This window comes from Empidonax traillii, unplaced genomic scaffold (genome assembly GCF_003031625.1).
Source record: "Empidonax traillii isolate 1590-97213 ecotype Southwest subspecies unplaced genomic scaffold, ASM303162v1 scaffold836:size348770, whole genome shotgun sequence".
Lineage (NCBI taxonomy): Eukaryota > Metazoa > Chordata > Aves > Passeriformes > Tyrannidae > Empidonax > Empidonax traillii.
In genome coordinates this window covers 98929-126840 of record NW_020956029.1, presented here as the reverse complement: position 1 = coordinate 126840, position 27912 = coordinate 98929, and the positions used below count along the sequence as shown (strand labels likewise).

The 27912-nt window shown below is 40.2% G+C and overlaps 1 protein-coding gene across 2 annotated transcripts in view; it reads left to right on the top strand.

The window, feature by feature from the left end:
- The first annotated feature begins 147 nt into the window (after positions 1-147).
- The window catches only part of GAS2 (growth arrest specific 2), a 75929-nt gene continuing 48164 nt past the window's right edge, over positions 148-27912 (top strand). Inside the window, exons 1-3 of one of the 2 annotated variants that reach the window (XM_027902077.1) lie at positions 148-390; positions 10060-10221; positions 16152-16276. In XM_027902077.1, coding sequence (XP_027757878.1) covers positions 10080-10221; positions 16152-16276 — 267 coding nt within the window. In that variant the 5' untranslated portion in view covers positions 148-390; positions 10060-10079. Of the gene's footprint in view, positions 391-709; positions 817-10059; positions 10222-16151; positions 16277-27912 lie in introns of those variants that run through there. The other variant, XM_027902078.1, reaches the window with a different exon arrangement.

Here is a 27912-nt window from a genome sequence, read left to right as displayed (position 1 = left end):
AAAAAAAAAAAAAAAAAAAAAAAAAAAAAAGGAGGGTTTCCCAAAGCGAGCACCGAGCGGGGGCCGACAGAAGTATGAAGAGCGGCAGCGCCGCTGCCACCGCTCTGCTCAGCTTCGCTCGGGGGGACGGCGGCAGGGGGACAGGGAGTGCGGCCCCGGAGGGGCGGCGGGAGCCCTGCCTGCCCGTCCCGGCCAAGGTGGGAGCCCTGCCTGCCCGTCCCGGCTAAGGTGGGAGCCCTGCCCGCCTGCCCGCCCTCCCGCCCCAGCGGGGCTCGCTGCCGGCCCCACGGCGGAGCCCGCCGCGCCGGCTCCTTTAAATTGAGGGCGTTTCGTGCATCTCGCCGGCTGCCTTCGAGTTTAAAGAGAAAGGGGCCGGAGCGAAGCGGGAAGGTGAGCTTTGGAGTAGGTGCTTGCGTTTCCTTTCTTCCCCCTCCCCGTGCCCCGGGGCTGCGGCGGGCACCGCGCCGCACGGCTGCCTGTGCCTGCCGGGCTGTGGGGTTTTGGTGGAGGTTTTTTTTGGGGGGTTGTTGTTGTTTTGCTCCCGCTCTCTGACTGCGGGACTGTGAAGGCGTCGCGGAGGCGGAATGGGAGCGCGCGTGGGTGCGTGACGGAGGTGCAGCAGCGGTTCCCCCGCTCCTGCTCGGCGGGGCTGCACCGGGCATCCCGCGGAGGGGCTTCGTGGTCCTGCCCCCCACCCTCTCCCCCGAGGGGGGCAGACCTGGCAGCAGCGCTTCCAGTGCTCATGGCAAAGCCATTAAGCTCAGCCCGACTGCAGAGGGGCTGCGAGGAGGACAAACGCTCCGGGCTCCGCGGCGGGTGAGACGGAACGGAGGAAGCCGGGAAGGGGGATGGCTTCTACATGCCGGCCCCAAAATCCGGCTTGCCTTCGAGGCTGCTTCACGCAGCCCCGGGAGATGCCGGCGGTGCGAGAGGAGGAGGGCGGATGGGTGGGTTTTGTAGGTGTGCAGAGCCCGTGGGAAATGGGAGCGCTGCGGCGGCGGGAGGGAGGCGGGCGAGCCCCGCTCCGCTGCAGCGCTCCCGGCTCGTCCCGTCCGCCGCCCCCAGAGGCAGGAGGACGAGACCCCTCTCGCCCCAGGAGCCGCCCTTCCAGGTTCTCGCCTTCCTTCCCCTTCAGGCTCTAGATTCCTGGTGCTGCGAGGGCAGAGTTTCACTTTAAGAAGGCTCTGTTTCTTTACTGGTGCCCTACGTGTGAGGAGTGTCTGCCTTATCTGAGGTTGCTGTCAGCATCCTGCTGCAGTGGTGTGTGTCATCTGAGCCTGCTGTGTCTCTGCGTGCTCCCAGGGGTGAAGGGCTCTTGGGACACCAGGACGGGTGCGTTGCAGGCTCCCCAGTGCTGTTACAGCATACCTCTGACATTACTCTGAAATTAAAAATTAACGAAGTGTTATTGGTTTTCCATGTACCTTAAATAATGTATATATTTTTTTTCATTGTGCAGCAGATGTTGTGCCAAGTGTAAGGGTTTTGTGCCATGGGTTGTGATTTAATAAGAAGTTTCTAAATAGGCCATTTCTAAATTCTTATCGGATGGTGCCACAGGTGATCAGATCATCATTATACCAGGGTTGGAACCACAGCCAAACCTAGATGGAGGTGGTGAGGTGCTGAAGAGTCAGTACTGTCTTCAAGTTCTAGCTCTTACTGACTTTAGCCCACATACTTATTTGGTCACTTTATTTGTTTTACCCACAGTCCTATTTAAATTGGCACGCTCACTATCCAAAGTACCTCTTCAACTCCACTTTGCACCTCTCAGTTAAACTTAACACTAATTTCAGGGCAGGATTTAGAAATGGAACATTGTAATTAAAAGCAAAGCTGACAACTGGGAGTCAGCTTGTAAGCACACTCTGCAGACAGTATTACAGCAAGAGACATGCTTCTACTCCTTGTAAGGTACAATATACCAGTTTAAATATGTCTTTCTTTTTCTGATTGGTAGAGGTGGAAACTTCTTTTGTACTAATTTGTACTAATTTTTAATGGCTATAATGGCAGAAGAACATACAATAAGAGCCAAGCAAAGAGAAATCAAATTCAGAGTTTTTGGACTGTGTTTGGAATCAGGCTCAGTTTCCAGAAGTTGTAATTTTATGAGCAAGTATATATTGAACATTCCTGAAGTTTTTTTTTCAGTCTACGTGAGAAGGACTTTCTGTTTTCCTTTGGGCAGAGGAGACATTATCAAGGCAATAAAATTGTTTTTGCTAGGCATAGTCCTGAAAATGTCTAGGCTTCCAATGATTAGATCAGATTTTTAAGTGCAGTTAACTTTGTTTTGGTCTGGCTTCAGACCAAGGGCCTTACAGGTCTAAAGTATTGGTAAACTGTTGTGCCAGGTTCTCCATCCTCCCATGGAAGTTCTGCATATGTTTGTAACGTATATTCATAACGTAAAGGACAAAGGCTTCTTGTGATTAAAGCTTACTTTATCAGTGTAGATCACGTTTTGATGCAAGCCATGAAAAATTCTAATTGATTAATGAGTTTCAGATGGTGGTTCCCCTTCAGTGCCCCTCCCCCTGCTCCTAATGTACAGTACGCTCCAAGTTAATCTGGGAAAGCTCCAGAAACCTCGGGCTAAATTGGTTGTGGTATAGTTTATAAGGATAATAAAATAACTAGAATAATTGAATTTCCTTATAAAGATACGCTCGCTGCGTTTGTCAGCTCGTGTTTTATCTGCCTTTATATATGGCAGCGAGCAAACTAAGCTCACAGGTGTGTGTATTTAGGGGGATGCAGGCAAGAATGACCTGCTGTTTCCTGCAGACAGCTCTTGAGGAGGAGCTATGCAAGGTAGCAGCAGAATCACTTTAGAAGTGATTGTGTTTGGTTTTATGTATGTAAAAGGACAAAATGAGAGCGATTACTGTTCTGTAGTAAACTGGAAACTGCAGGTGGTAGAGATTGACTTGGTAACATAGATCAGTAAGTGGTAAGTCTTTTTTTTTTTTTTTTTCCCTACTGCTTCTTTTAGTCCATTTTAAGGATTTCAAGTGAGGGAACTTTCACAGTTTCGCTTGGGGAAATCATTCCACTGTCTGGCAGATCTCACCATAGGGAACATTTTCCTGACGTTAAAAGTATCAATTACAGAAGTTGTTAGTTACTTCTGTGGCTCTCAAAGGAAGGCGTTCCTATGTCTTTCCCCCCTCACCCTCTTTCTGCATATATGTGTGTGCATACACATTTGTATGTATTTGAGTGAGGGGATGGAAAAACAAGAGCAGTTTTTAGTCTGTGGACTAACGTTATGCTCTCCGAATCTGACAAATATGCCAGCACTGGGATGGGAACATTGAAATCAGTTTTAAAATGTGAATGTATTCGTGCTGTGTCTGTAAAAACTGTTACTTGATGTTGTGAAGTTGGGGCAAGATATTTCAAGTATGGGCACCAAATTGTGGGCAGCTTCACTTCTGCTTGCACAAATATGCATTTTGTTCTGCAAGTTAATCTGTTTTATGAACGCTGAATCTTTTACTTCAGCTTCTTTTGCGCCCAACTTGCCACTACAGTAAGTAAATGCTTCACACAGCCCACTGAAACTCCAGTAACGTTTCAAAAGTTCTGTTCTTTTCCATCTGCTTGAGGTGATTAGAACAGGCAGGGAGATCCAGCAGAGGCCCTTGCCAGATACTCATGAGCTCTGTTCTGGCTTTTGATCCTCTGTCTCCTCTCTTTCCAGGATGGCTGCTTTCCAATAGCATTACCTTCTCTCTGAGACAGCGGGAGACTGTCTGCAGCTATAGCTGATACCCCTCTGTCAAAGCCAGTGTGCAGTCTAGCACTCAAGTTCTAGTTCCTTCAGAGAAAAACTTGTGCTGCTGTTGTCGAAGTTGCTGTCTGCCCCCTCTGCCTTTCTGATAGGAAGGCTGATAGGTAGCAGATCTCGTTGCACAAGCTCCAAGCCTCCATATTTTAATCCTGTGAAGATCTTCTGAAAAAGAACCCCTGAACCCTGGGTCTGAGGCAGGGTTGTGCCACCTTCTGTTCCAGTTTTCCAGCTTGGTGGAGCAGCTAGGCCACTGAACTGGCATATGTGCCAGTCTTCAGTCCTGGATAATTCTTGCTGGACTGCCAACTGCACGGAGCCAGTCAAGGAGCTGGCCAGCTGAGGCAGTAGTGCCTGGGTGGGCCAATCCAGATGTCTACACACAGTGTCCAAGTCAAGCTGTTATAGCGCAAAGGGGACCCTGTGTAGGATCTTTGCATCAGAGATGATTTGATTGATCACTGTATAGAGTTCTGCATTTCCTTTATGATGTATTTTTTCCCTCCGTAGGCTCTCTTAAATATATTTTCATTCTTTTCTAACTGAATACTAAGAAAAAAAAAACTCTTGTTTCACTGGATGCTTGATTTCTACGCCAGTTCTTAGGCCAAGTCGTAAAGAGCAAGTGACTCAGCAAGACTTCTTCATTCCTGGCCTGGAAGGATTGTATGTAGGAGCAAGTTAAAAGAAATGGTTCAAGCCTCCTTTTGTTTGAGAATTAATGCCCATGTTGCTGAAGCAACAATGCAACTGGTGTGTTACAGAGGGCACTGCATAGCCAGCAGCTTCTCAGTATAAGTTATGTATCTTGTGCTGGGGCTGGATGGGTAATTTGGAGTAAAATCTTGTTGGTTTATGTGATTAGCTAGTAGGGGGTAGCACGTGTATTTCCTGTGAATGTATGTATATGTATGCATACGTGCACACTTTTTTATATATGCATTTTTCCTATATAGAATTTTTCCCCCCTCTTATTATATATACTTGGTTGAAGAAAATTATTCTCACAATTTTACAGGGAAGGAAGGGGGTTGGAATAGGAAAGGGAAAGAATCCAGGGATCTGCAGCTGTGAGGGTTTCACTGTGCATCCAGTGATCATTTCTAGATTAAAGAGTCTTTTCCTCCTGTGTGTTTTGAGTGCAGGGATCCTTGATTCCTTTTGTTCTACCAGTTAACCCCAGCAGAAGCCAGTAGGATTACAAAAGGTCGCTTGTTTGATTCTCATTGCTTTCACCTGATGATCAGTGATAACAATCAGCAGCTAGTGTAAGTTACACTGCTGGCAAAACACAAGCAGTGAACTACAACGCAAGGACAGCTAAATGCACTACTGTAAAGCAAAATAAGAACTTCACTGTTTGGTAGGAGCAAGCAGAGAGAAATAGGACCTTTCAGTGCATCGAATCTGATACAGGCCACTGGGTATACTGTGAACTATCCCACACTGAATTCTTCATCTAGACAATAAGTCTTAAGAATACGAGATGTCATCCTCTTACTGAGAGAGGTGGGGGGAAAAAAAAAAAAGGCTGTGCTGCATAAATATGACCGATAATAAAACAGAATGAAGAGTAGGTAAAGACCATCCCTTGTCAGCATCCTGAGTAGCAGGTGGAAGCAGTTGCTTTAAGGCAGTTAGAGGTAAGTTTTGAAAATGCTTCTGCATGTCACATCAGCCTCGACAGTTTGTAGAGAAGTGTGACGTTCTGTAAAATATTTGACATGTTTGCGTTGGCTGGTTTTAAACAGCTGTATATATGATGACTTGGTGTTGCTGTTAGAAAGTAGTGAGATTAGGAAACCCAATATTCTTTGGCTACTTTTGTTCATACTTTATGTCTGCCAAAAAGGAAAGGATGAAATAGTTGTTGGGGCCAGAGGCTTGCCTCAGCTGTGGTGAGGTATCCTTGAAAGCTGCTGTCTACCTCTGAGGCAAGTTAGTCCATGTCTCTGACCAAATTCCTTGCTGGTAAATTGTCAATAAACTTTTCTTTAGTTCACTAGAAAATAAATATGTTTAGACATTTTAGGGAAGGGAGTTGAAGGTATCTGAGCAGCGAATCAAGAGTCTGGCCTTGACCACAGGTAGGACCTTCAAAGGGGTCTTGGAAGAGCTCAGGATTCAATTGCTGTCATAATACCTTCACAGAACTAACTCATTTTGTCTTCTTCACAGATCCCAGCTGCTGTGTGATGGGGCTCTAATAGTTAATGTATGGGCTACTACAATTGATGAAGCAGATAAACATTTAAATGAAACTTCAGTGCTGAAGTGTCGTGGAGGCTTAAATTAAACTTACAAGTGCAGAAGCAGTCAATGTTTGCATGAAGAATAATTCAGAGTAACTAATTATGCTCTGCTCCTTGAGAGCCGATTTAAAAATTTTTTTTAAATTTAATTTTAAAAATGCATGGTAGAAATGTTGTGGCTTTGATTCTAACAGGGAAGTCTGTTATTGAAGTGCAGGGCAGGTTTTCAGAGAAGCAGTGGGGAAGGGGAAAATTCTTTTTTTATTTGAAATGAAATTAAAGAAAACTCTCACAGAGGTAAGGTTGGATTGTATGTGATTTATCTGTGATTCTTCAGGCTCTTCAGGGTAAACTTTCTCATTTCCCAGTCCTCAGTTTGCATGTCTGCTTCATAAATAAATGAATTATTATTGTTGACTCAGGGCTACTATTTCAAGCAGACCGAGTCCCACTGTAGAGATACCTCAGTCATTTTCACCTTCTAGAAATTTTTGTCACTTGTCTATCTGCCTTTCATCATCTTCCCAGTTTCCCATTCTGAGAACCTGTGTCCTATTTTAACTACCTGAAAACCTTCTTGTCTCTGTATCTTCTCTCTTCCTACTACCACAGTTACTTGGAAACTGAAGCACCCTTGTATCCTCCAAAATCTTTGTTCTCTCAGTTTTCTTCCTTCAGTGAGTCTCAAGTTTCTCGAGGCCTTCACACAGATTGATTGGTAAGTTAGGGCAGTATGAAATATATTTAAAGAAAGCCCTGTATTTTAGAGATGAAGCAACATCTCAACTCCCCAAAATCTCTGCTCTGTGTCTCCTCAGAAACCAGCCTGAAGCGTAAACAGACTTGCAGTGCTTGTTTCACAGACTGATGTGGAAACCCAAACTGCTTTCATGTAGGAGCCCCAGAAGCCTTCCCTCTGTTTTCTCTTGTTTTAAGAAATGTAACTCTTCAGACCTTTAGAATGACTTCAGCCCCACCAGTGACAGCAGCGTGTATTGTATCTGGCTGGCTGTCAGCGTTGGTGATTAATTAGCTCCAAATCCCGTAGGGCACTTCATATGCTGGTCTTGGAAGTGATGAAGGAGGTGGACCTTTCCTGAGGTGAAAGAAGAGGGTGTTGCCTCTGTCATTTCCCTCCTGGCAGGACCCAGCTCAGTGTGTGTGTGTGCCCTTCTAGCAGGGCTGTTCTAGCAGGTTCTGTGATTAATATTGCTGGGTCCATCCTTGAAATGTAACAGGATTAGCTCAGGTTGGAAGGGACCTCCAAGGGTCATCTGGTCTAACCTCCCCCCTACAAAGCATGTATGAACTGTGAAATTATCTCCAGTGAAGAGGTGCAGTGTCTAACTGGTTCCTTCAGTGCAATGATTCTGCTTTTTCAGAATTTTTCCAACTTGTGTGTGAAGAGAAACAAACTGCAGGATTTTGGTTCCTCAGTACTTAGGTGCACAGCTGTTAATAAACTGAAACACTGGTGCAAAAAAATACTTTGCTTTATTTGTGTGCTGTACATGAATTGAACATTCAGGAATAAGGATTTCTGTAAGTTAGATTTTACCAATATAATTTCAGATGTCATCCAGGAGAACAAACTAGTTTCATTCTGGTTCTCACTGCACCAGTGGAGTTTACAGACTCCAGAAATCAGTCAAAAGTTATTTGAAGCCTCTCTCTGGAAAGAAAGTATGTGACAGAGGTGTTCATACTTGATTTTTCCCATATAACCTTTGACAAGGTGTCGTCAGCCATCTTGCCCCTCTTTCTATCAAAAAATTTGTGTGGTTCTGAGTGACATAGAGGAAATTTAAATATACTGTCATTGAAATTCCTTAGCTGTTGGTAGCTTCCAGTCTGAATCGATCTATTTTGAGAGTAGCATTCCAGATTGATTTTTACAGAGCTAACAGCCCAATCCTTCTCCCTCCCCTCCCTCTCACCCCACTCTAAATGAACAGGTATGATTTGAATTTAATTACCCAGGAAACCATAAATCCAATCTGACATTTTTACAAAGTCAGTTTTCAGAACAGAGCTGTGCTTAAATTGCATAGTAGGGTGCCTTAAACTTCTCTGCTCTGAAAGGATACATAAAGATTTTATTTTTTTGTCAGAAAAATGTAAAATCTACTCATAATTCAGAAATGCAAGCTTATACAAGAGAATAAATCTGTTTTTTAAAGCCTATTTTCCCTTCTCTCCAACTGAAAAAATTGTCTGATTTCAGTAAGAAGTATATTTGTAGTGAAAACTCTGTCTGTCCCAAGGGCATACTGAAACTTCAGGATTTGGGCTGAGGTACTGTCAACAGGAGCTTAAGGAGACCTTTTTGGAAGCATGGAGTTTAGTTACCTGGTCTATGGTTAATCAATGCTGGAGTATTTTAATAAAAGTATATCCCAAATAGCATTATATATAGTAGCAACACATACATTTGGAAAAGTCAGTTACAGCACAATGTTATGTTAAGGCAGTTGGTTTTTGGTTTTACATTTAGTATTTATTTTCCTCTTTTGAGAAAAGATTTGTTTTCAGTATCCTTGTTATTCCAGGCCGTAATGGATAGTATAACAAATTGCTGGGGGTTTTTTGTTTTGGGTTTTTTGGGTTGTTTTTGGTTGGGTTTTTTGTTTGTTTTTTTTAGCGTTTTGTTTTTTTTTTTTTTTCCCCTGCAGTGGTTTTTAAAGTCACAAACACTTCTCACCTGGAACTGTTCCTTATGGATCTCACATTCCCTTAATGTCTGTCTAGTGCCACCTACACAAGAGCTGGTGGCTGCTTTTCAGCAAGCTCCAGCCTGCCAGGCAAGGAAATATCTCGACTTGTTGCTACAAGTATTGGGGTCTAAGGGCTGAGTTTCTTTCAGGGAGGAAAAATAACCTTCTTCTAAAGAAATTCTTTCTTTTAGCACACTTCTGCCACAGATGGGAAATTGGTCCCTCAGGAGCAGAGATACAGGTCCAGTGGTTCTAACGTGTCTGGCTGCTGCAACTCCCAACACCTAATACATTATGTGTTAAATATGAGTTGTCTTGCCCGAAACTGAGGTTTCAGTGTGTCGTCACTGAAGCAGAGGAGGATTTGGGAAGTGGGAAGTCTGAGTGACCAGCACTAGCTGTTGTGCTGCTTTTTGAAGAAATAATCTGCTCAGTGAATATATTTGGTGTAGGCCTTTTGCTTTAATTATTCTGAAGCTGTAGAATAGACTGTTTCCATTTGGTTATAGAATTTATAAGTTGTTAATAAGTTTGCTGTAGGAGTGTAATTTGGTTGTTCCTATGTTTTTCTTGGGCCTTATCCAAAAAATCTCTGAAGCTCTCCATTTAATTTGAATGGGTATTGGATCAGGCACCATAGTGAGTTGTTAGCTTTGTGTAAAATGTTTATTTTTATTTGATTTTAATCATTCCTTCCAGAATATATGGTCATGTGTTGGCAACATGTGTAGCTTGGTGAGTGCAAATGAAGTTGACATTTATCTGTATGATTTAATCACTTGCAAAAAAAAAAAAAAAAAAAAAAAAAAAAAAAAAAAAAAAAAAAAAAAAAAAAAAAAAAAAAAAAAAAAAAAAAAAAAAAAAAAAAAAAAAAAAAAAAAACCAGAAAAAAAAAAACCTGTTAACAAAGCAAAGCTTTGGTTCTCAACCACGTGTTAGATCCACATCTGGTTGTCTGACATCTGATCTCTTGGAATTGCTGTTACTGTCGCTTTCAGAGTTACGGAATGGTTTTGGTTGGAAGGGATCTTAAAGATCATGTCACTTCAGCAACTTCCCCCCCCAACCCACCATGGGCCGGGACATCTTCCACTAGACCAGGCTGCTCAAACCCCCATCCAACCTGGCCTGGAACGCTTCCGGAGATGGGAATTGTCTCCGGGACGGGAATACCTTCCGCGGTTCTAAAAACCGATGCTTTGAAACTTTACTTGGTATAACGAAGCTCTTGTTTCTTTTCTTTCTTTTTTTTTTTTTTTTTTCCCCCTCCCTTCTTTTTGTGTGATGGAACCAGGTACAAGGAGCGGATAAGCGATGTGCACTGCCCTGAGCCCGAAGGCACGCGGGCCTGGCCTCTCCGACATGCACCAGTACAGCCAGTGGCTCGCCAGCAGACACGAGGCCAACCTGCTGCCCATGAAGGAGGATTTGGCCCTGTGGCTCACAAACCTGCTGGGTAAGGTGCAGTGAGGTGGAATTCAGGCACTGCAATAGAGGTAGTCACGATTAGGTAGCTGCTTCCCCCCAGTGCAACTGCTAGCAAGGTCGGAAAAGCTAATGAGTAATTTTGCCTCCACAGTGTTACTGTGGGTAGCATAATTGAACCTTGTTATAGATTTCCTGTTTATTTTTTCAAATTCCCCATTTTGCCTGTGTTTTCTGTATTAATACCATCAAGCTGAATGATGCTAATTACTGCCATCACCCACGTTTTCCATTTTTATTGATAGGCCTCCTAAAGAATATGGGTGTACTGACTGTCTGGAACAGAAGGAACCATCAAATAGTTCTTTGCTGACCGAGCAGTCTGGTAATTGATAAGTGTTGCCCAAGGCAATGCCTGCTAAGACTTCTGGAAGTCATTGATAGAAGGGTTTGACCTACCATAGCTGGCACCTGGGGATTTACTGGTTGCATCTGTATGCCTTGGTGTGTGGAGCCAAAGCACGTTGTTGTCAAAAGAGGCTGCAAACCAAACACCAAGAGAAAAATAATCAGGGACATGGGAAAGAAGAGCAAATGAGATTGTCCCTGGCAGGAAGGAGAGAGACAATAGTTTGAGATCCACAAATCATTCAAGAAAGTGTACTGTTTAGAAACTGAGTCAGGAAATAATATGCTGTTTCCTGAGATCAACTCAAGAAAAAATGGGTTTGGGTGATGTCTGCAAGTCCAAATATATGACTTGCACAAGGCCCCATTCTAAAGGAGCCATGCCAGCAACTCCTCTCATTAAACAAAGAGAAGTATTTCAGGGGAGGTGATGGTTACATGAAACTTTTGTTGATGTTATTTTGGAGGACAGTTAGGACGAGCGCTTTTAAACTGGTGTGTGTGGTTTTGGAGGATTTATTTAATTTTTATTTTATTTTCTGAAAAGTTTGTTCTGCCGAGACGTGGGCAGTGTCTTGTCATGGCAGATGCTGTAGCTATCTCAGTGATATCATGCAATAATGGAGTACACCCAGTGTCTTTCATCTGCACTGTATTTCCTCTTTTTTTTAAGAGAAAGGGAAACATCACCTTATAAGAGATGTAGTCAATCAGTACAATGCCAGTGGAATGCAACAACACAGTATTTTTCGGCTAGATGATATACCCATTTTAGAGTTGTAACAGTTATGGATCCACAACTGCAAAAGTGGCCTGTGTTTTAAATGATGTACTTGTGTGGTACCTCAATTTAAATTAACGAGTTTTGAATATAAAAAATTGCCTAGGCCATTCCGGAACAAAGTTCAGAAATACTGACTTTTCATTCCAATTACCACAAGACTGCAATCCAAATGACTGTGTTTTCAATCAGAAGCAGCACATTCCATTAAGGATTCAATATATTGTTTAAATGTTTTAAACAATGAAGTTTTCCTGATCTACTCTAAAACAAATGGAAGCTTGTTTGCAGTTGGTAACAGAGTTCTCCCAGTGATAAGTTTAGGAATGAGGTCACTTTTTGAGCAAGAAAGTAGGAACCAGCAGGAGGTTCTGAAATGCCAACTATAATTAAAAATCTGATTTTTCATATGGACACCAAATTCTGCACTGCAGAGCTAAATGGGTACAACCTTCTTTTAATTAAGCAGAATATACAGTTCATTTGCTTAATGTATCCCCCCCCACACCTTCTCACACCAGGCTCTTTTCTCAGAGTTTGTGCTGAAGAATTGAAATTACAGTGATTTGTTAAACTCCTTTGAATTCCTGTGTCGACATTGTTATTCAAATTAATAATTCAATTAAGTTAAAATTCACATTCAGAATAAATTAAGTGTAAGTGAATTAAAATAATTATTATTCATAAAAGTATATTAACTCAGAGTTCAAATTTGGTTTAATTACTGCATAATTTGGATTAAATTTAAATAGAGTAGAGATGTATGAGCATGTTGCTGTGTAATAAAATACTTTTGAATTTACAGCATGCTGTTACCTTGTAAAAACCTGTTTGTACCGTTTAATTTTTCAGCATCTGAAAGGGTAGAAGAAGATGGAAGACTTTTTTTTGTTTGTTTGTTTTGTTGTTGGTTCTTTTCTTTAGGTGGGAGGAATAATGTACTTCGCATTTTAATGATCAGTAGGATGTGCAAGGATGTGCAAACAGCACAGAACAAATAACAATGTGTGTATCCACACCTTAGCTTGCTCTGTTCTGTATCTTGGGTAGCCTCACTGGGAGTGTCTTTGTGCCAGTTCTAATGCAATAAGGTCTCTCAGGATTTAAAGAACACTAATATGCACTTCAGTTAATTTTTGCCATTTTGTTTCATGTTTTGTTTCGTCCATATTTTAGTCATATGGACTAGAACTCAACAAGGACACGTAGTCTTTTCAATGAAATGCAGATTAAAAACAAACAAACAAACAAACAACAGTATTTCAGGCAAGAGTAGAGTTGAACCTCTTTGAAGCAGCTTTGTCAACTGATGGTGTTTTAGGAAATCTTTGTGGAGAGGCAATTATGTCCTACACAGTGTTACTGGAAGTTGAAAAGATTACAGTCTTGCCATAGCAAAGCCTGGTGTGGGTTCAAAATTAAAAACTGGGGAACATTATCAGGATATTTTACTTGTTAATACGAATGATTTCGTTGTTGGACAGAAGGTAGGCATATCTAGAGTCTGACCTTACCCAACTGGTAAATTAGAAAACTGAGATATGTGGTGCAGATGGAAAATAACACTGTGAGAATTTTTAACCCTGAGACTTTGGACATTTTATTCTAATTTAGCATGTTGTGGGTTTGTTTGGTTGGTTTTTTTCTTTTTTAAGTAATCACCACTACTTTTGTATGCGTTATGCTAATTATTTTTGGAACCATGTCAGAGGAACTTGGAGCTTCTGAGAGGACAGTTTGTCATTAGAGCTCCACTGCTGAATAGATTTTTAGCTGTCTGTACTCTGGGGGGATGGAAAAAGGACGTTGCAGATGGAATCCATGTGTCAGATAGGATTAACTCATACGATATTGTACATTATAGCATTGTCAAAGTGGGACACATCAGCATTGTGGGGGTTGTGGTTTGTGAGCTGGACAGAAGGATTGGAGCTATGGATGTTGTGTCTCTTACCTTTGCTTCTCTCTGCTGGGCTTTGGTGTCTCAGTCAAGAGTGGCAAAGTTAAGAAGATGTGTTAGCCCAGCTGTCTTGCAAGTTATGATCATGTCCTAGCCTTGTTTTTATTATGTATAGAGCCATTGAAGCACTTGGGAATGCTTTCATGGCTGACAAACTCCAAATTTGGTAGATCATATGTATACTTACTATAGTAGAATGCTCTTGGGGAGGCTGCCAAGTTCTGTTCACCTTGAGCAAGCTGCACATGGGAATTAGCACACTTGGGCCATAGCACTCTTCTAGCAGAGGGAAAATGACAATTTGAAAGGTTTGCTTGCCTGCCTTACTCTCCAGTCCTTTCTTGTTTTCTCTTGTGTGTCTGCAGAAGCCATGTGGCTGATGTGAGGAGGAGTGGGCCTCATCACCAGCCTGGAGTTTAGGACAGGTACAAAGAGATGGTCTCTCTCTTTCCTCTTTGGCTATTGTGTGGAGCTCTGATCTTTCGACTCATTCCCAGAACTCATTTACAAGCTGCAGAGGGTTATATTGTCTTTTATTCCATCCAGCTTCATTTAGCACGTGGGACCACACCTCGGGGATGTGTCTGAGCTCCAAGGTTTCAGTGCTGAGGCCTCTTCCTAAACAGCTTTCTGGGCTTCAGGAGCTTGTAGCTGAGTGGCTGGAGGATGCAGGATGCTGAGGAATTGGACATGTGAATATTGAGTGCTGTTTGATGCAGACAGAAGTTTCTTGGATGCAAGGGAGAAGGAAGCTTGGAGAAAAGGAGCAGAGAAGCAAGGGTGTTAGGGGAGTTGAAGACCAGGCTAGGTGTGTTGAAGGAGGTGTAAATTTGGGATGGAGGAGTAGGAAGTCTTCTGCAAGTAAAATTTCTTTGATTCTGAATTAAATATCATTCAGCTCGGTGGTTTTGTTCACCTTGCTGTCCAAGAGTGTTCTGTAACAGTATGTTTATTTTCAATATCAGTTTCTTCAGATCAAGCCAATGGGAAATGCAGGTCTTAAATGTCTGAATATCAAGACAATCAGAATGCTGATACTTCCAGTGTTCCTGCTGCCACTGATACAGTTTCTTTCTTAGTTGAGTGGCTTTATAATTTTCTTCAGTATCAACATGCCTTTAGAATTGCTTATGTGACCCATTTCAAGTAGGTGATAATGTCTCAGCTCTTTCAAAACCACTTCTTCTGCTGTCAGTTTGTAGGGAACAGAGCAGCCTTGGCAGAAAAGAACTAGTTTTGTATGTGCATTTTGTTTTCCTTATTTTTGTCACATTTTGTTATTCTGGGTTTCAGCATCATAGATGTGTTTCAGAGACTCACCTGAGTGAAATATTTCTATTCATAAACTACTGGTTTTTGTGCTGCTGCTGAAACGTTCAATTAAAACAGTCCCATCAACTGGTTTCGAGGCTGGAGTCAGTCTTACACGGTGTTTATGACAGCAAATGCAGAAGAATTGAGTGCAATGATAGAGGAACCAACTAGATTTTTGGTACTTTGGCTCTTTTAGTCCCTCAACCTTCTTCTGTTGTCTGATACAGCCTGTAGGGAATGTTTTGTCTTCAACCTCTTGGACATACACCCAGGGCATGGTCTCTTTTCAGCTGTTCTGTCATGGATCTCCCAGTCTGGTTGCATTGTGACCCTACAGATTGCAGCAGTTCTAACAGTTTGACTTTTTCAGGGGCGTCTGGTGGTTGTGGTAAGAGGAGAGGGTAAGCAATCCTTGCGAGGTTTCAGAAAGCCTCTGTGTTCCTGTTTGGTTTGTTGGTTTTTTTTTTTTTTCCTCATACTTTCAGTGTTGTTTTTTTATTAGACTTAATGTTATTACCATTCTATAAAAATATTGCAACTGCTTTCTTGTAATTATAGGGGGAGTTATACATTTTTAATGGAGTTTAATGTTTTTTCCATACAAATACACAGAGCTGGGGTGTTTTTTTTCTCCTCAGGTTATGAACATTACTCTCTTTTGAATCAATACATTTTAACTGTTAAATATGTCAGAGTGTCTGTTTTAGCAAAGAAATGCCACCTTTTGGAGCCATTAAATACAGTGAATTGAAAGCTGACACCTAATATACTTTTCATTGGATACAGATGTTCAATGCAAAATTCGTTCTTTCAGGTTTCATAAAGGGGAATAGAACTCAAATAAACCAGCGTGGTGTACAATATGCAGTGACCAAATTGCTAAAGCACTTAATATAAATGTATTGTTAAATAGCAGAAGAAGATAAAAGAATTTTTCCATGTCTGTCTCAAGAGAAAATAAACAGGTTTTATGTTTATCACAATAGGTGCATTGCAGTAACTGTAGTATCTTATATACTTCTTGCAGGTTTAAGGTTTAAGAGTCTTCTGAAAAAATAGTCCTTTCCTTTTTGACACCGTTTTCTGCTTCTGTTACAAAATAAATTGTGAGCAACTCTTATACTATAGCTACACATGCCCACTGGTGTAAACCACTTGTCTGCTGTAGTCTGTCTTTTAAAATATTGTATTGAAACAACTGGATTTTCAGAAGTAAAGTGAAATACATGGAGTCTGATATGCTAGAATTATTTTTCAAATATCACATGCCTTCCCCCTAAAAAAGTATGGGGTTTTTTTCCTCCATAGTTTGCTGTATATCTACAGGTGAAGTAGTAGTGAGGTTATTCGCTAAATATTCAAAGTAACACAGACTTTTCAGTTGAAGTGCATTTCAAATTATTGTCGAAGTTTCTGTTGATTCTCCCGTTTTCACAAAAATGCAATGTCTAAACAATTGCCTGCTTTCTGCCACGTTAACTTTCTGTTTGCTGTTCAGGTAGAGAAATAACAGCAGAAACCTTTATGGAGAAATTGGATAACGGAGCCTTGCTTTGCCGGTTAGCTGAGACCCTGCAGGAGAAGTTTAAAGAAAACAGCTTTGATGCAAACAAGCCTGGCAAAGTAAGTGTTGGTCAACTTAATAATCCTTATTTGGTAATTATTGAAGTAACTATGCAAAGCAGTTACTCAAAAAAATTACTTGTAATATGTGGAGGATAAGACAAAACAAGAACAAGCAGTGGGATGTGGTAGCTAAAGGAGAAAATATGATCCTTGTGTTTATTTGCAAGGGGAATATTAAGTAGCTGTGGGAGGTGTCTTTTCCTCTAGGGAGGCCTATAATAAAACTTTCTGGTTAGTTTTGATGCCTGGAGTTTGAAGGTCCTGTTGGTGTACTGGAAGGGATTTCAGGAAGGAGTTGCAGGAATAACGTAGAAAATGTGAAACTTAGAAGATACTGAAGAGTTCTGGAAAGAGCAAGTTAAGATCTTGCTTGAATGCAACCTCCCTTTCCTTTAAATTATTTTCATAGGACGGTCTTACTGGGAGAAATTCAAGACTGCAGCAATTCTGTTTCTGGGAGAAGTTCAATTGAAGATTTGACACACTAAAACATTAACTGTGAAACTTTTTATTTTTCTTGTGCATTCAGTTACATCTTCCTTGAAAGCTAAAACAGGCAAATAAAAAGCAGGTAAAAAAGAGCTCAAGAACATAATGCATCTACTATTCCTGATGTTTTCATAACTTGTCTGTAGCAGAAATTAGGGCACAGCATGAATTTTATCAGCTGTTCTGAGAACTGTCAGCCTTGTGCCAGTTGCACCTGCATAAGTTGTTTTTCTTGGTTCCAAGTTCATAATTGTTGTTGCAGAAGAAATTGCCATGTTTCCTGCTTCAAATTATAATCAGGACTTGCTTAGTAGAGGTACTGGTTGACTTCTAGTCCAGCTTGTCTTCACCTGTGTCGTGGTAGCTTCCAAGTGAGAAAACACCTCTTGCAGTCTTTTTGATTAAGCCTAGGAACCAGCTAGCTAGGCAGAAAAGAAGGGTTACTTGTATTGGTTTTTGAGCCTAAATTACATCAGAAGCTGATTAGACATACGCAGTCACATGTGTTGCCATTACTTAGTTTCGTTGGTCTTTTATTTGTCAAACTGGTCTAACTGACAATGCAATTAAAGGGGGAAAAAAAATCTGTTCTGCTGCTGTTTATGTATATTATTTTGTACTTAATGTAGTAAGAATGCAAAGAAGTGGCAGAGTAATAGATTTGTGTCACTGTAAACTATTAGGTCTTTATCCCTTCAGATTTCAGCTCCCTGTGTAGCAGTCTCAGGCAATAGGGCTAGTCTACACGTTGAAAAATCTGACTTGTGGTGCCAAGGAAATCTATAAGGAGATTATACTGTATGAAATTCAGCACAGTAAGAATTCCACAATCCTCCCCTGAATCACTGTTTTGCACTCTGTTAATAATATATGGGAAATTTTGAAGCCATTTGACCATTTCTCTGCTCAGGAAAAGAGAAACATGGTCTTTTTTTTACCTAGGTGCCCTTATGACTTCACTGGCAGCTTGAAGAAGCTGCTGAGTTGTGCTGAGTTCAGCCTCTATCAAAATAGACAACACACTTTTCTGTCCATATATGTGACTTTTAATTATATATATATATATATATATATTTTTTTTAGATAAAAGCAGACTGATAGAAAATGAGGGACTGCCAGACAGATCAGCTTGCAGGCAGCACCAGGTTGCAGCTGAGTGAGGGAGACAGGATAAGGCTATAGTTAAAGAAGGGAGTGTGTGTGATCTTACTGAGAGCTTCCACGAGCTTCAAGATTTGGTCTGTTTTCATAAGTGAAGCTTTTCCTTGCATGTGAACCTCTTCCTAGATGGAAAAGCTCCATGTAATGTTTTTGGGTTTAGTTTTGTCTTAAAAAAAGATAGGAAGATGATATATCCTGTTCTGACTGATATGTACAACTGCTCGTGAATTCATTGGGCAGCTCTTTGGGGCTGTGTGGCCCATTTAGCGGCTACAGAAGGCATTAAAAGCTAATATTGCATGCACTGACTCATCAGTTGTTTGCCATAATTCCTTAAATTTATATTGCAGTGCTCTTTAAAAAATAGCAGAGGCTAAACCCCATTGCTTCTGGGTTAACTTGTGCAATATGTTTCTGGTCCCTGTCAATTTTGCAGTTTGTTTGTGAACTCAGCTGTATCATTCCCTTTCTTATTAGGGAACACTGAACTTCCTTCAGATTTCACAAAAAGCCCCTAGGCCAGCAACAGCCTTTTTGAGTGTGGAATACATTGGGAAAGCAGAGACCAAAAAAAAAAGCCAAAAACAGTTGTCCCTCCCAAAATATTTTGTTTTCCAAATTTGGAAGGAAGATTGTCGTGTTGATATCGACACTTCCTTTATTGTGTCATCCCCACTTGAGGATACTGGGGACATTTTCAAAATACATAGGAAACTACTGATAATGTGACATGGAAATTCAACTTTTGGAGACTGAAGAGGAAATTAAATGGTGTTCAGTGCAAAGGTAGTCTTTTCTTAAGAGTCAGAGGAAAGGGGATGGAGTTGTAATTTCATATGCATGAAGGGGGTAATGAGGTTGTTTTTTGAGTGACTGAGTAGATTAGGACTCTTGAGTTTGGGAAGAGAGGCATATGGTAGAACCTGCCAAATCAGGAAGGTGAGGTAGAAGTTCATATTCTACACAAAGACTGCAGGACATTGAATGAAGGGAGTAGAAGCCAGACAAGCAAAAGGGGGGGGCTTGTTTACAAACCAGTTGAACAATTCTTGTCAAGGACCGTTAAAATTTACCCGGGTTTAAGCAAACACTGAATAATGGGATGGAAGAGAGACTTCTTGGAAGGCTGAATACACAGGAAACCCACCCAGATGAGGAAGTCCCTGTAGATGAAAATTGTTGGAACTTCAGAAGGCATAACAGCCACTCTTATGTTCTTTGTGTTACTGTTTCTTGGGGATGAATACCCTGCTGGTTGTGCAAGTAGACAAATGCAAATCTATGCTTTCACAAGGGTCAAACTTCTAAGAAGTTACTTAAAGTTTGTACCTTTTTTTTTTTTTTTTTTCTCCTGTGTAAGGCCTCTTTAGGACTAAATCCCTGCATCTGAAAATACCACCTGGGCCGTATTCTTTGGTATCTGTTTGTTATTCAGGGGAGCAGTGTGTGATCTAGAGCAGTAGAGTTTGGCAGCCTCTGGTGCCATTTATGCAGTCTCTGCACCTTGCCCTTCTGAGCTTAATGCCATAATAAGCACCTTTTGGATATCATATTAGACACTCTGGATGTGTCTTCCATGACTCTACCTCCTTAACTTTGTGCTGTTTAATTTGTTAGCCCTTCAGTAATAAGATATTAAAAGCACTTAAAAATTGTTCCTTGCAGAAGATGTGAGGTGCTAGGTTTCTTTTGCAAGTCCCAGAAGACAATGTTCTTCCTCGCTAAGCAACTAAACCATGCTTCAAAACCTGATCATTCTGAAAACATTGATATTGTAGCTGATCCTTTGCTAGAGACAGACAAAACTTCAGGATTTTAAATGAAAATGGATTTTTTTTTAAGCAGTATTAGACTGGTGTGAGTATATGATGTATTTTGTAAGAAGCCCTTTTTCCCTCTTTTTGGAGATTTTCACAGTCATAAATAAATCTAACCATGTACACTTATAAAATGACAAGGAGATGACTGATATCAATCTTAATAAATGCTCAGGATTTGTAGGGTAGTAAGTTGTTGGAACTACCTGTGCTGCTGCTGCTAATGATCAACTGTCTAGAAATTACAGACTTATTATTATAGCAGCAGTTATTCCATAAAAGTCATTCGTGTCACAGGATGCCGTTTTGTAATTTTCTCCCATTGGCTTGGATTTCATCTCCATGCTCTCCTGCCAGTATTTTACTTTTCCTGACAGATAGTTAATTGGAGAGTTTCACAGCTGTACAAACAAATTCAGAGCATCAAGGTACTGTGCAGTATGTGCAGAGCCCAGATTTGATTTGATTTAGCTTAGTTTAGCAGGACCATTAATTAAGATTGTAAAATAAACATAAGTAAATTGTGTTAATAGTTGGTACCATTTTTATAGGCAGGGCTTGTGTTAATGGTTGTTACCATTTTTACAGGCAGGGCATAGTATTCTGTTCATCATCCTTGAAGCTGCCTATATATTTATAAACTTTTCATTTAAAACAATGACAAATGAAAGGAAACAGGTTGAAACTGAATTATCCTTTTTCTCCAAGTTCTCAGAGGTTAATCAGATAAATTTCAATTCAAATCTCTCTTGTAAGTACTTCTAAATAATGAATTGGAAAGTAAAATTTAGCCCCATTTTCAGGAAGCTACGATCTATTGATTTGGCCAATGAAAGAAACAAAAGTAAGAACAAAAAATCCAATCCAGGTTCAAATATTTCTGAACTTCTAGAATTTTTAATTCAAATATGTGTTGATTTTAATTCTTTCAATAGGTAGTGATTTAATAAGATTAAACTGAATGTTCACTGAGCTGTTGTGTAGAAAACAGGGAGTAAACTGTGTCCTTGGATGTGAATGTCCATTCCACTGCAGCTGTCTATGAAATAGTAATTTCTGCAAATGCACATTTGTGTATATCCTAATATTGGGAGATTCTGTCCACACCTTACCCACAGTCATAGTACCTGAAGTGTATTTTGCAATTTTTCTGTACCCAGAGCTTTCACTTGGTCCTGGGAAAGGTACTTGGCCAATCTGATACTTGGTGAGTGCAGATCACTGTGGCAGCACTGGCTTCTCAGAGTCATGCAGGTTCTCAACAGATGAGATTTAAAACTCTGTTTTTTATTTCACATTGTTCTTGTTTCTAGAGACAGTTACATATATCTGTGGAAGTAGAGGCAGAATCCTGTAAACTGCAGAGAAAAGCCAGAGGATTGACCTGAATTCTGTCAGTGAATTCAGAGGCTGGTGGCAAAATAGCAAGATTGTAAACTGGAGGCCCGATATTTTCCCCTGTCAGCTATAAGCTTACTGTTTGCTTCTGGGAGAATATCTGGGCTTTCACTTTCTACATCTGTAACCTGGGAATACTCTTCCCTGTACAATAGTGACTTGATTTGTGAACACTTGTCAAGTGCTTTGAGCACTTTAGCTATTGCTGCCTCATTTGGTGAGCTTTGATTACTATTAGGTAGTTCCTAATATGGAAAAAAAACCCAAAACCACAAAAAACCTAAACCAAAACAAACAAAAAAATCCCGCAAAACAAAAACAAAACAAACAAACAAACAAAACCCAAACACACAGCATTATATTTAACTTTGCTCATTTACAAGAAACATGGAAGCTTATGGTTCTCTAAATGTAGATGAGAGAAGGATCTTTTCTTGTGGATCTACTGCTTCAAAGAGCTGTGTGTCTGCCCTGCAATGGGGCTACAAGAAAAGGCAGGGAACTTTGTCCTAGAGCAGAGAATCTGGACCAGTGGTTCAGAATTGGATCTGGAGTCTGGATCTTGCTTTCAGGCCAAGCTGAAGGTCTGAGCTGATCAATATGGTGGTTTTATTTATACTGTAGGCTTCAGTTTCTCAAGGTTATCTGTGTCCTACAGATGGGATGGATACACAGTACTCTGTGAATTTGATTTCTTGAATCTGTCTGCCCAGTGGAAGAGCCCTCAGCTGCAGCAGAGCCATGTTCAGGTGCCCCCTGCAAGTTATAAATCTGACTCTCCAGTTGAGAATTGCGTGGATAGGATTGCAGGAGTTGTTGGGCTATGAACAGATTCTTTGTGGTCTGGGGTAGAGTGTTTTTTTTTCTTTTTCTTGTCTGCACACTTGCTCTTTCCTGGAGACTTTTATTTTGCAATAAAGGCTCCTGGAGCCAATTTCTAATCATATACAAAATAGATACGGCTCTCAGTTACTTGGGAGGAATAAAAAAACCCAGCATTGTCTCTTTGTGTATTAATCTTCATAGTGGCAGACTGATGTGGATATGAGAGGAAAAGAATAATCTTGCAAAAATGACTCAAGAGCGCTAATCCATCTGGAAGGAATCATTTCCACAAGACTGTAAAGCTGCTTGTTGGAGAATTCCCCGTACCTTTCTCAGACATGTCAATAGCTTGCTGAGCTCATCCAGCTGGATTGCTACCAGGTTTCATGCAGATAGCTGTAAGATTTGCCTGCAGCAGGTCATGTGCACAAACCTTTTTTTTTGCCTCAACAGATAACTCCTGGAACTGGAGTTTGTGCTTGCAGGAGGATTGCATGGTAGGATAAGAGGGAAGCTTCCCACCAGACTATGAAAGGAGATTTCTGAACAATTATGTGGTCGTTCACCTGGCACTTTCCAGGTGAATACACTGAAGAACTACTTGGAAGGGTTGTCATTTAACTAGAAAACATCTCAAAGCATTTTCCAGAGATGTTTAATTAACTTTGGTCTGGTATGTAATGCTAATACTTAAGCACTTTGTAAAATCTGTATTAAGCCCAGAAGTTTTCACAGCATTTTTACCATTACTTCAGTTTTCTGGGAGAAATTTATAAACAACTGATTTTAGATTTGTTGGATTTTGCCTCTTGTGTGACATTTGTTGCAACATTCTTATTATTTATTTTGTTAAATCTTAAAAGCAAACTGTAAAAATCTTTCTAACATATCTTTTTTATGGCTTTTTACTTAGGCTATTAGGAATAGTCTGGAACAGAAATGTAAGGTTAGGGACTTGTATGGAAATTACCATATATATTTCCAAGTTTGAGAAAATGTCATTTAGACCAACTGTCTCCAGTTTAATTGTGCAATTCCTAGGTCAAAGGTAGTGGTTTTTAGGGAATAATGAATAAGCAAGAACTGCTGAATTTGCTGCATTTACCAACAGTGAGTCTCGAACTTAAACAATGTGCCAAAATTTCTGAAACAATGGAAACTGAACATAAATGGTGGCTGCAATGCAGAGGAAGAAAACAGACATCACTTATGTCTAATTTGTTTTGGTTTTTTTTTTAATAAACATGAATTCCCACTTGTCTTTGTACATGTAAATTGGCCCCAAATGCTTCAAGTATACAGTGAAGTTTTGATCACAACTTTAGAGATTGCTTTAAGGCTGGTTTAGAAATTTGGCCATATAGATTAGAGGTTCCAACACATTTTTCAAGTCACAGATGTTTTTAAGTTCTACACCTGCTTAGAATTCCCACAGCTCAAGCAGTTTCCTTGTGGTTTCTAATTAAAAAATGCACAGAAATTCAGGTTCTTTATCATAAAGACAAAGATACAGTTTTTTTAAAAAATGAACATACAGGGCTTTGGAGTACTTATGTAACTGCATAAACTTTCATAAACCCTATTAGTCTAATAACACATCAGCTTTACTGTGGCTGTTCTTGAAGGTCTTACCTAGTTTTGAAAAGCAGGAGCAAACTGTAATTGCTGTTTCTTTTCTTTATTCTTGTTTTAATTACTTGTGGTTTGGATTACAGTTTTGTGTAGTGGGCACACGTGGGTTTGCAGCCTCTTTTCTAAATGTCAGAGATGTTTCCTATTACCATGGCTGATAAAAAGGATTGTACAAATAATGCATAAGATGCAAGTATTGAATCGGGATTCCTGGAATGTTTGTTTCCACATCTTCACACGCTGATTCTTTTTCCTTGCCTGTTTTTCCTAAATCTCCTTCCCTGGCTCCTGATTTCTGCATGAGAGGAAAAGCCATGCCTTTGGGTGCAGAAGCTTTTCTGATTTCAATTCTTCCTGAATGTTTTTGGCACCTGTGTAAGAATTGTGTCTTTGTTAAACATCTGAAAATCCAAAAACCACACAGATAATGCATCTCAGAGAATTCCATCCTTGTTTCAGACTGCCTAGGTGTTTATCACTGTCTTCCTTGACACTTGTCTCCTGGGAGGTGAAGCACCATTTGGAGCTAATCTGACAGAGAGGCCTGGGAAACCCCCACCCTGCCTCCCACCTCAGAAGATCACAAAGGGCAAGATTGATCCTCATCCTTAGCTTGGGTTCTTCCGGGAGGATCAAGCAAAACACATGATTTTGAAGTTTCTGTGACTGAAATTAGTTGGTTTTGCCAAAATCTGGTTTTTTTCACGTTTTGTTTTCAGAGAATCGTGTCCCCTTCAGGAACGTGAAGTTTCATAAAACATAACTGTGGGTTAATAAGATACTTTGCAAAATGCGTCCCATGAAAATTCAGCCAGACTTGACCATTTCTATCTCATGGAAATACTTTAAGATTTCATGGAAAGATTGCTACTCATGCATGTAGTTGGCATGTTCATTCATTCACAAGTTTTGCTGTGTGACAATGCCACAAACAAGTGCAATCCTCCTATTAATTGCAATCCTCCTATTTTTTTTTCCTCATTTAATTGCAATATGAATGAGGGAAATTCAGAAACTAGGACTCTTTAACTTCTTCAACTAACTCTAGGCGGGTTCAGCTCTGACTCCTTAGTTTGGGATGGGGGAAAGCTCAGATTCATCTATCAAAGATAAAGTGTAATTGCCTTGACTTAGTGTCTCTTATTTTCTGTTTATAAAACCTTAGTAAAATTTAAAAACTTTTTAAACTGCAGTCTCTCTCTTTTAGTGATATTTAATTGTAGTCACAGTCTTTAATCCTTTTATAGCATTAGAAAAAAGAAAAAAAACCAAACAAACCACCTTTGACTTTTGCCTTTGGCCTTCTACAATTTCGGAATGTAGAGAAGTAGGAGCAGTGGCTTTTAATTTTTGGGGCATACATGCCTGGAGTTGGTGAGCTGCTTCTTCGAGGTTTTGAGAGGCTATTAATAAATGTTAACATTGATATGTTAAGAGTTAGATGTCTGGAAGTTTTGAAAGTCAATTTACAGAACTCCCCAAGTCTTTGAACTGTAGTGACTTAATCCCTCCCTCGATTACACAAACAGAGTGGGCAGGAACAAGGTCTGGCATCTCTTTGGATGGGCTCTCCGATGTCAGATTCCATCAGTTGTGCTCTCTAGTGCCAAATTCCTGGTTATGGCGCTCTGGGTGTTATCCAGCTGCCCAACAGCCAGGCTCTGAGAGGTGGCCTCCTGACTCTTGACAGACATGGTGATTTTTGTCACCAAACACTGAAATGCACATGTCCCTAGGCTTCATTTAAATTACTTGTTAGTCAAATAGTCGGATGTGCTTCAGCTGGTGAATGAAGCTCCTGCATTGCTGCTTTCTGGCATTATTTACTGGGTATCCCAGTTGTACAGTGCACTGTGTGTGGATGGAATTGTCTCTTGTATTCCTTGGCTTTCTGACATGCTGCTGGAAGTGGAAGTTGCAGTGTTTCTGTTTAAATTAGTTTTTCAGAACTATTACTTTGCTGTGTGATGAGTAATATGTGTCTTGGACAGAGCACCACGCAGAACAAAGCCATGAAAAAATTCTTAACTTTTAAAACTATATTGCTTTTAAATTAATCTTATTCTCCCTCTGTGCTTACTCTTATGAGGTTACAGCTAATGCCATGTGGGTGAATGTATTCTGCTTTGGCACTTAATTCCATGGCTAAGGCGATCACTTAGTTCTGTATTTATTTGAACATTGTAGTCTGTGTGTTTATGTAAAGCCTTGATCACGTTAATTATTTTTACTGGCATATCACAAACCTGCTAGGGATTCCAAAGTATCCACAAGTGCTTTCTTAGAATCTAGGAAGTTGCTAATGAGTGATTTTTGGCTTTTGATGATCTCTGCAGTGTTTACATAGGGTAAAAATCTGGTCAACACATGATCTTTAAGCTTGAAATCCAATCTGCTCTTCCATTAAAATTACATATTTCTACAGGACTTAATATGCCTATGGAAAGACCGTATTTCACCATAGGACAATGTTTTGCCACTTGTTAAGTGAATTGCCTAAGGGCTGCTTTCTTTGTTGTGAGTGCAATGTTATTTTTCGTTGATCTAGAAGTTGTTCCTAGTTCCATGTCTGTTGAAAAGTTTGGCAGTTGTTATTGCTGTCTCCTCAGTCTTCAAAAACCTCCATATTGAGTTGTCATATTTTAAATTTTCCTGGGTTTTAACTTTTATTTTACAGCTTTAAGAGCGCTGAAGGGTTTATATTTCTTTTCTTAGTTTTGTTTGGCTTTTTTATTGTTTTGTTTGTTTGTTTTGTTGGTTTTTTTGTTTGTTTTTTTTTCCCTAGTGGCAAATGCTTTTAAATTCTGTGTATGTATTTCCAAATCCAGAGTTCCTTCTAACCATTTTGCCTGTCTATTTAGCACATCCTTTTCACTCTTGGTCCAGTTGTTATATTTGAAAAGTATTCCCTTCCATACTAAATGGGGTAAAGAGAAAACAAAACCGGGCCCACCTTGCCAAGGAGTAGTTATTTTATCTTGCAGATATTCGTTTCATTAATATAATGTTTAGTTCATACTTCATGGCGCTTTCCGAAACCTGGATTTTGGCGCTGCAAAGCAGCCTCAGGTAAACTTAACTTTTCCTTGCTGAAACCAGTGTCTAAACAGCTCTTTTGTTATTTATAAATGGGATCTAACTACTTTATGTTTGAGTTCCTGAAGAATTAAGAACAGCAACTGAATAAAGGATGGTCATTCTGTAGTGAGGGGAATTGTAATAACTCAGTTCTTATAGCAATGAGCCCCAGTTGACTTATGTTCAACAAATTAACAAAAGGCAGAGCAAAATAACATTGGCAGAGAAGATTGTGGCAGAGCTTCTCTTTTCCATTCCCTATCCTAAAGAGCTAATTGAGATTTTATAAGGCAAGGAGGGTTTTTCCGAGAATACCTGAGCAAAATGAGGGAAGAATTGCAAAAGAAGAACTGCTACTGGCCACAGAAATAAGTTAAAGGCAAAATTGTAAAAAGTTCCAAACCAGGTACGTGTTCTGTCTAGCTGATATAATCACATTTCAGTATGAATTTATCCTCGTGCAACACTAAATGGCCGAATAAGAGACACCCCTGCAGTCAGCTACTGCACAGCATAATTTTACCCCCCGTTTTGGTAAATGTAGGTCGTCAGGAGATACAGGCAAATTTTTCTTCTGAGTACCTAGCTAACTGTAACACTTTTTCATAGCAGACGAACTTGCTCCTCTTTTTATTGAACAGTAAGTGACAGTTCAAAAAGTTGTGAAGTCATCTCTTCACAGAGGGGAAATATGATTAGGAATCTTGAAAATTTGCCTCAGATCTTAAGTCTTCTATAAATAAATGCCCTTTTTTTTTTTTTTTAATGTATTTGTGAACCCTTGTTGCGAAAAAAGCAGCACAAACCCCACGTTTTTCCGTGTGATTTCAGAGCATCGGCGTTAAGAGAGAGTCCCTTTCGGGTTTAGAAGCGAACCTGACAGCATTTTTCCAGGATTGCATCATGTGTTTCACTCACACTTTCACATCCTGCATTAAACCACATGCATGCACGTCAACAAGACAAGATTGTAAAAGGAGTGTGACTGGGGAATTGTTTTGGTGATACTTGATAGGAGTAATTGCGGCCACTGCTGTTTCAAAGCAACTGCGGTTATGCTATACTATGTCAACAAAAGTCAGTCCTGCCATATGGAAACCTAATTACTTCAGAATGATCTGTCAGAGAGCACTTTTGAAATAGTCAGGCCATTTTTTAAAAAATCAGTAAAAAGATATTTGTGCACGAAACCCTCCTTAAATAAGAGCTTTCATTTGAACATTACGGCGACAG